The sequence below is a fragment of the Archocentrus centrarchus genome, chromosome 16, assembly GCF_007364275.1.
Source record: "Archocentrus centrarchus isolate MPI-CPG fArcCen1 chromosome 16, fArcCen1, whole genome shotgun sequence".
Taxonomy (NCBI): Eukaryota; Metazoa; Chordata; class Actinopteri; order Cichliformes; family Cichlidae; genus Archocentrus; species Archocentrus centrarchus.
Genome location: NC_044361.1, coordinates 7,939,248 through 7,948,450, shown reverse-complemented (window position 1 = coordinate 7,948,450; position 9,203 = coordinate 7,939,248). Strand labels below are relative to the sequence as shown.

The 9,203-nt window shown below is 46.2% G+C and overlaps 1 protein-coding gene across 1 annotated transcript; it reads right to left on the bottom strand.

The window, feature by feature from the left end:
* Positions 1-713: 713 nt before the first annotated feature.
* On the bottom strand, positions 714-8,743 carry LOC115794269 (gonadotropin-releasing hormone II receptor-like). The gene is made up of 5 exons (XM_030749670.1): positions 8,558-8,743; positions 4,769-4,963; positions 4,131-4,664; positions 3,042-3,243; positions 714-1,922 (listed from the first exon to the last, which is right to left on the bottom strand). Exons 3-5 carry the CDS (start codon positions 4,662-4,664, stop codon positions 1,516-1,518), a joined length of 1,143 nt encoding a protein of 380 aa, XP_030605530.1. The 5' UTR covers positions 4,769-4,963; positions 8,558-8,743; the 3' UTR covers positions 714-1,515.
* Positions 8,744-9,203: the final 460 nt, after the last annotated feature.

The following is a 9,203-nucleotide window of genomic DNA, read 5'->3' as shown; positions in this document are numbered from 1 at the left end:
TAACTAACTGATTTGTGTCATCTTGATTCAGAGATAAATGTTACACTATGTGGGCAAAAACATTGGGCCATACCTGTTCATCTTTGAATTCAGGTGTGCTCAGTCCCAGAGTGAAAGGTGTAGAAAAAAGAATTGTTCTAAAGCGTTTACTGACTTCAAGAGTGGTGCTGTAACAGGGAAGCTAATGAAATTTCTTCCCTCCTGGATATTCCAGGATCAGCTGTAAGTGGAATTGCCAAGTGGAGGCATTTAGGAGCCACAGCAGCTCAGCCAGGACGTGTTAGACCACGTGAAGTTGCAGAGTGGGCTCGCTAAGTGCTGAGATCACTAATGCTCTGCTCACTCAATAACTGCAGAGTTCCAAACCTCCTCTAACATTAACATCAGCACTAAAACTGTGCACGAGGAGCTTCATGACATGGCCGAGCAGGTCCTGTTGGTGTAATGTGAAAGTGGTCGAGTGCTTTTATCCATATAGTAAATCTGGGTATCATCTCTGTAGCAATAAACATGTATGCAGTGTTTTCTAATAATACCAAAGGGAAGCATACAATACATCAAGCTCACTGGTCCAGCACAGAACCCTGTGGAACTCCATAATTAACTTTAGTGTGTAAAGAAGACCACAGTGTTAGAAACCTGAAAAAACAAACAACATGCAGTTTGGGTTTGAATCAATTCACACCAACGCTTCTCTGTTGCAAAAGAGCAGAGCATCATGGGTATTATCATATTTAATCAAATTTGCATTTAACTAATTCAAACCAAGAATGAACCTCCAGAGCACTCAAAGCACTTTATACAGCATGTATAAAGTTAACACAAGGCTTTCTAACATTTACACGCAAATGAACACATCGGGTGCAACTTGGGGTTCAGTATAGTCTAAGGATACTGGGCATGCAGACTGGAGCAGCCAAGGATCTGAACCACCAACCCTCTAATTAGTAGATGATGTGCTCTACTTCCTGAGCTACAGCCACTTCAAGGACTTGTATGTTAAACATGTTTACAGCCTGATACAGAAACTGCTTTCTAAAGTTTACATTATTAAGGGCGTGGCCTCTTTGACTGACAGGCAGCTGTAGCTGCTAGCTGTCTGCTAGGCTTCACCACAGCTAACTGGAGTCCCTGAACTGGACCTCTGGACCATGTTTGTGCTGTTGGCGCTTTTTTGAGCATTTTTAATGCAATTATCTGATCAATAATAGGGCTGTTGTACAGTTCATTGGACTATCAGACTGTCCAAGAAGGGTGAGCACCAGTTTTGCTGAGTGAATTTCTAGATTTTATTTGGATGTTACTAAGCACTGATTAGCAAGTTTAATTAACAGATTTACAAGTTACTGGAATCCCCGGAAAACTCATTGTTAGGCTCTAAAGTCGAAGCCAACACGCAGACAAAAACTGTTTTATTCTGATTCTGTGGCAAGAACTCTGCTCAGACACCTGCAGAAAATTGCAGATCAATCACTGGAGTCGCATGTTCAAGTCCAGTCCTCTGACTGGTTGGCATCAGTCTGCTGCAGACTGGATGTTGGTGGTGGGCTGTGGCTCATGCTGCCTGCTGTGAGGCCCCTCCCTGGCAGACAGTCGGTTCATGTATTTGGGCGAAGGGTCTGCATTGCTCCTTGCCTGGCGGCAGCAAGCACCTAGGTCAGCTCTAAAGGATGGCGTATAAAAACCGTAGATGATGGGATCGCAGCAGGTGTTCAGGTTCCCGAACACAAAGAGGGCATGGTGGACGTACTCTGGTGTGACGCGCAGCATGTCGGGCTGGAACCAGTACCAAATCCCCAGCAGATAGTATGGCGTCCAGCAGACAACAAAGGACAGCACAATGACCACCGTCATCTTCAGAGTCTTCATCCGGGCCTTTGGGATGATGTCAGTGCCACTGCGACGCAGGGGTGATTCACCTGCTGAAAGAGGGAGTGGCTACATTCAATTCAATTTTATTTGTATATCACCAAATCACAATAAGCAGCAGGGGTCACTGGTGGCCTTGACCCCTGTGGTAGGAAAAGGGTTAGAAGAAGGGTTTTTGTTTTTTTGTTTTTTTTTGGGGGGGGGGGGGGGGGGGGGGGGGGGGGGGGGGTTGCATTTTTGGCCACAGCGGCTTTTATCAGGAAATGGGGAAAAGATACAGGGGAAGACACGCGGGCAAACTGGCGACAGGCCAGGACTTGAACCCACGCCGCCCGCACCATATGTATGTGGTTGCCGGCTTCACCACTAAGCCACCCGGGTTACTAATACTGTGCCTGTACTGTGGTGAATTCTGAAACCTGACTGAAACTCTTCAAATAAACCGTTCCTCTGCAGATGATCAGTTACCTGTTTTACAACTACTCTTTCAAGAATCTTGGCCTATAATTAGCTGGGTCAAGTGATGGCTTTTTAAGTAATGATTTAATTGCGGCCTGTAGTATGTAGTCAATTAATAAAGACAGATTAAACTTATTTAAGATTTAAGATTCAAGAGACTTTATTTGCCATTTATACTCAAACACAAGCTTTGGGTACATAGGAATTCTTGTGCAGAGCTCTAGACCACACCTCTAGACTACACCATTAAATGTTATTTCATGGAAAAAAAAATGTTGCACATTAGATATTAGTTGCAAACTGTCCTTTACTCAGAGTTAATGGACGTCATCAGTCTGACTATGGCAGCAAAGAAACTTTTATGGAATCTAGTCCTGTTTGTGATGATGCTGTCTGCTCTGCTGTTCCTCAGCCTGTATGCTGTGTGTTTGGGCCTTAGGAAAAAGTGGGCAGGGTGGGGTGGGTCTCTGACTGAATAAAACACGGTGTTCGTTTTGGAGATTGTGGTCCCATTAGAGACACAAATGAGGGTTAACCAGGATATGCTCATTGGCTAATGACCTGTCAATCACAAGTTGTGCAGTTTCTCAGTCAGATCCAGTTTCAAACACCATCATGAATGCTTTTTTATTTTTTTTCTTGGTGGAGATGGGAGACCTGTTATGGCAGCATGTAGGTCTGATTATTACAGGTGTCATTCACAGGTGTGTTACCTTTGTCCCTCAGATGCTGCTGATGGATGTGAAGCAGGATGCGGCTGTAGCAGCAGCTCATCACCAGCAGGGGGATGACATATAGCGTGGTGAAGTGGAACATGTTGTAAACAGTTTCCTGCCAGCGGCGGCTGAAGCTGCCGTGAGACGCGCACTGAGTGAAGTCTACTGAGTCCACTCTGATGGTCCTGAAGATAAACAGCTGAGAGACAGAGGCAGACTCTGCAGACCTCACATTTCAACTAATAAACAGTTCATTAGACAGAAATCCAGATGTGGAGCCCTGCTCTGAGATTTGACAGAAATCCAGAAATTCAGCCCTGCTCTAAGATCTGAAGCGTCTCTGACTTTGGACCAGCTGCTGGCTTCTAGTGTTGTTAACATACCTTACAGAAGCCAAAGGGTGGCTTAGCTCGAGCTAACAGCAGGAGGCTAATCCAGAACATTCCTGCAAGGCTTAACACTCAGTCAGGATTTACTGGAGGAACTTTCACCTGGATCAGCTGTACCTGAGATCCAAGGTCTCCTGTCTGTGCTGACAGGTGGAGCAGCTGCTCAGCACTCAGACAGGAAGTGTGGCGAGCGTGTGTCCAGCTATTGCTGTGACCTTCAGGCTGAATATCAGCTCCAAGCGAGCAGCAGGTGCAGAGGTGGCAGCGAGGCACAAATGAATCTTTTATTTTACCTGAATGAATCAGAGCCTCTCCTCTGACTGCCAGGGTCACTTTCACCTGTGGAATGAACTCATGTCATCCATAACCAGGTGAGTCAGTCATCTACAGGTGTTTGTTAAGTAAGTGTTAGAGAGAACTAAGAATCTCCCAACCATCAGCCATTAGAAGTCACCCAGCATACAAACACCTGTATGTTACCTGAAAGTCAACACCTGTCTGTACAGGAAGTGACTCAGACACAAACCTGAAGTTGTGATCGTTGTCCTCAGATTTTTATTTCACAGCTCAGCTTCTACTTGTGCTATCAATCACCTATTCTAATAGTCACCTGTGCCATCTACCTGCGCTGACAGTCACCTGTGCCATCTACCTGCGCTGACAGTCACCTGTGCCATCTACCTGCGCTGATAGTTACCTGCGGTGATGCGAGCAGCAGGCTGAGGGTCCAGGCCAGCAGCAGCATGCGTCGGTTCCTGCTGTGTGCGCTCAGAGCATCCAGTGGGTGCAGGATGGCGTGCTGTCGGTCCAGGCTGATGACGACGAGGATGAAGGCGGAGGCATGCATGGCAAACAGCTTCAGGAAGCAGAGCAGCTTGCAGAGCACGTCACCACCGTACCACTGCACTGTCATGTTCCACACCGCATCCAGAGGCATCACCACGAATGTCATCATCAGGTCGGCCGATGCCAGACTCAGCATCAGCGGGCGCAGATGAGACGCCAGCCGCCGCCCTCTCCACACGCTGACCAACAGGGCGAGGTTACTGCAGGCGGCAAACAGGAAGAGGACAAAGGTTGCTCCAACTCGGAACTGAGCGGCCCGGGTGAAGCTGGGAGCCTCCCAGTCTGTAAGAGGGGGGTACTGGGAAGTGTTAAGAAGGGGTGGGGCTGCAGAGCTGGCAGACGGAGTTAGCGATGGCAGCCTCAGGATGGACCAATTACCCGCCATCTGCACAGAAGAAGAGGGAAAATGTAAGCGTTATGAATTATTAGCACAGGGGTAGCTTAGCACAAACACTGAAAGCAGGTAGAAACTGTCAGAAGCTGATTCACCTGCTGAAGATGCAGAAGATCACCTGTCTGTCAGTCTCTTTATCTACTTGCCTGCAGTCCATCAGCTCATATTGTGAAGGAGACTTCCTTTCTGTTGGTGCTCAGTAAAGACCATAGATAAGATTCTCCCTAAAGACTGAGGAGAAGGGGATGGGGTTTCCATGGTAACTGGGGAGTCAGCTGACTCAGGTTCACCTGTTGAGGATAAAAATAGCTGCTGCAAGAAGCTAGAGGCCTTTAAGTGCTGGTTCATTAAAAAAAAAAAAAAAAAGAATAGATCAAGGATCAATAATGCACACTGATAAATCCAAAATATCCAGGAATGTAAATCTGTTGATGTGAAAGCATTCAGAGTGTTTCAGGTGTATTTCTACAACTGTGTGAACACCTCTGTTGTATCTGAGGAGTCTCTGTATTCCTGTCAGGTGACTTGCACACCTGTGGCAGGAGGTTATCTGTCTGTTCAGGTTAATTTCTGCTACTGAAGGTGCCCTCGAGTACTTTTCTCTGTCTGTGCTATAAAAGCAGAAACCAGTAAACCCCAAATCCAAGTTGCACCTTCAGCTGATCGTGGAGTGCACCCTCAAAGATCTGGTGGAGAAGAAGCTGAAATCTGCATCTGGCTGTGACCTCCATCAACAGATAAATGACTTCTAACCTTTCTCTCCAAACTGTAACTGCTTCAGTCTAATAGTAAATATGAAATTATGTCAGTTTACCCTTAAATGAACTGTCCAATGTCATAATAATTCACATTTTCTGACAGGAACCACAGCAGGTTTGTCAGACCTGAGTGTAATTCAGCTCCATGAGCATCGTGTTTCCACTCAGCTCTTCATAGCGTGACCTTTGCTCAGACAGCGTGACCTCTGAGAGGAAACTGTTGCCCATCCCTGTCCTGTGGATCATCTCTTTCATATCGTAGGTGTTGTACGTGGTACTGTATAAATAAAGTTGAATTGAATGACTTTGCTGACACGTGCTGGAGGAAACAGACCAACAGAGAGCTGAACCGACTGTCGGCTTGGTGCCTCTGAATTAGAATCGATATCACGTGGATATCAGATGGCCACGGCTCCGGCAGCACCACAGAGGACCGGATGTGTAAAGCCCAACTCACATGTAAAGCTATTCGCTGACAGCTGGTCTTAAGGCTCCAGTTGCCTGGTATCCCTCTGATGGGTATGGGTCATTGATGTGATGTGCATACTTTAGTGTCCGAGTGCTTCATTCATATCATTTTTAAATGAAAGAAAGATTTTTATGACAGTTTAATGTTTTCCTAATTTTATGCTGGTTGAATGTGGAAAGTGACCTCACTTCCTTTGTCCCCTCCCCTTTCCTCAGCATCATCCTTCCAGCTGTGTTTGTCAGGTGATTCTGCTTTGATCATGTGATCAGCTGCCCCAGTCCACATGGTCTGTTTGCTGCAGTTGCCTCAGAGCAACTAATCAGCTGTGAGCTCCTTCATAGAGTGACTTCCTGTCAGAAAATGAAGCTGCTGCAGTTTCTCCCCGCAGTGACTCGCTAAACATCAAACAGAGCTGGTGATGTTACTGCAGCAAGAAACATCTGCACGCACACACACACACACACACACACACACATGGGAGCTGGAGGCTCTAAACCGTATCACAACCAGGACTCTGAGGTCCAGGAAGCTCTGAGTGTTTAAATGACGTTTATCCAATAATAAATACATTGGAGGATTCTGAAAACTGAAGCATGCTGGGAGTTCAAACACACTCACACACACACACACACACACACACACACAGGTCAGGTTACAGCTCAGAGAGGTCTGTAGCTATTTTTGGCTCCAGGATGTATGTGTGTGTGTGTGTGTGTGTGTGTGTGTGTGTGTGTGTGTGTGTGTGTCATCTTGGCAACCTCCACCTCTGTCACTGCAGAGGTTCTGGCTCCGCCCCCCGCATGAGCTCTTTGGCTGGCAAACATTCCCGTCTTGAGGCTCAGGAGGCGGCGCATGCACCAATCAGAGGGCCAGGGTGAGAAACATCAGTGAGTGTGTGACAGTTTAATGAATGAATGTGTTAATGTGTGGGTAAGGCTCGGTGTGCCTGGGGAAGCTGAATAAAACCAGGCTGTTAATATGAATCAGACCAAACTCTGCATAAACACCTGAATCGGAGCGCCTGACCCAAAGAGGAACATCTCTGAGAAATCCAAACTTCCAACAGACTCCCAGCAGTTTGCCAAATAATTACATTTAATCTGTTCATTCATGTTTCTGGACACAAATTTTTCCTCAGATTGTCTCATTTTGCCTGACTCAGGTCGGTGAACATGAATTTTCCACTTTCAAAGTGGGAGAAGTCCTTGTTCAGAGGCTGGAGAAGGCTGCTGGTGGTTTGAATTATTTCCACTTTTAAAAATCTCCATTTTCCTGGTTTGCAGGACGGTGAGTATGAAGCGTACACCCTTCACTTTCTGCCCGCTGAAACACTTGCCATATAAAAAACACGGGCCATCTGTGTTCAAAGATTTTTCCTCTTTCATGTTTTGCTTTGAGACCGAGAAAATTAAGCTGCACCAGGAAGGAAACCACAGAGAGCATTTGGAAAAACAAGCGTACAAGAGGATGTCATCAAGAATCCACAAGGAATGGCTGGAAGGCACCGAGACCATCTCAGAGAACACAAAGAGAACCTGAGGAGGACAGGGGTGAGTAACCACCTGAGGAACAGGTCAGGCATCAAAGTAAAACGGGAAATGACAGAAACGACCTGCACCCTCAGCTGTAACATGTTGGGATGATTCGATTCTCCTTGTCTGTTTCTTCTTTAGACTCCCTCACAGCATGAAAAGAAGGAGGAAGAAGTCCATATAAAGATGACTGAAGCTGTGAGCAGATCTCTGTCCCTCACATCCTTTGGTGGTTCTGTCTCAGTGTGCGGCTCAGTGATTGAATTTCTCTCCATCACGGGATCTTTAACTTTCTCTATAAGAGCCTAAAGCTGACCTTCAGTCAGCTAAAAACATCTTCTCTTCCAGATAAGACCCCCTGCAGGTCCTCTTCAGGCCATTTTAAGCTGCAGTTACGGTCTACACAGCAGAGCTCGAATGAACTGTGACTTTCACACAGCGATATACCCTTTTATACTCACTCAGCTGGGGGCGCTGCTCAGAAAGGAAACAGTGAGCACTGAGGTGTTTCCTGAGATTTTCCATCTGTTGCAGCATTTGAGATTCTCTGACCTACACGCTGATGTTTCACACAGTGTCCTTTATAGATCGACCTGCACTGGAGGTGCAGAACCCGCAATGACGCCACAGTGAACATGAGCACAAACTTCCTGTTAAAGTTCTTCTTCTGGGCCATCCAAATCATCCCCTTGTGGTTTTAAATGACTTCATGTTCTTTAGTATCATGAATAATGATGTTAGTGCCTGCCTCTAACTCCACCCACACATCCACTCCTCATCTGCAGCTCTTCACCTGCTCAAAGAAGATGAAGAGCAGAGCATTCAGTGTCACTTCTCTGCAGTGTTACAAATAAAACAGGAAATAAAACTTGAGATCATCAAACAACTGATCAGGTGTCAGCGATGTCAGATAAACATTGTTCCTTATATTAGCCCCGCCCCTTGGGGGGGTGATGTGACAAGGTTCAGCGTAATCAGAGTAAATCTGAGAGTTTGAGCCAAAACACAAACCACAAAGCATCCAAGGGAAACCAGCTAAACAGAAACATCCAACAGAGCGTGCTCAGTTCACACAGTCTAAAACACATTCTGTGAGGCTTTTATTGTGAAAGGGTCTGTTTTTACCTGCTCAGCAGCTCTGAATTGTTTCTCCTCCTCAGGTTGGACTCCTCTGTTCTTCTTCTCTAGTCCTCATGTTCCTTTTGCACTCCAACACAGCAGAACCCAGAAGAACCTGTAGAGCCCACCCAGGGAGGTGCAGAACTGGCTCTGATCCAGATCAGGAACCTCAGCAGCAGCAGCCGATGTGAAGCAGTGAGGAGAAAAACTGAAAGATTCAGACAGGCTGCAGCGAGGAGGAGGAGCTACTGCCCTGTCTGTGTGTGTGTGTGTGTGTGTGTGTGTGTGTGTGTGTGTGTGTGTGTGTGTGCGCGAGTGACTGCAGCTGATCCAGCTTCAGCTTCCTGCTGAGATAATCCTGCTGGTCTCTGTTTAACTGCAGATTCTGATCTACAGTCTAAAAGTGAAACTTTCACCTCCTGTAAAAGGAGTAAAATCAGGTGGAGTCACTGATCTGTTACCAAAGCTCGTCATTTTAATCACATATAATGATTTTGTTTTATATAATAACTGCTTCAATGTTAAACAAAAACACAGCCAAAAATAAACACATTTTCAGAAGGGACTGTGAACATGACAGCTAGACAGAGAGATAGGTTTGTGGACTACCAGCCTGCATCCACAGACTGTATGGGTGCATCACACAGACACC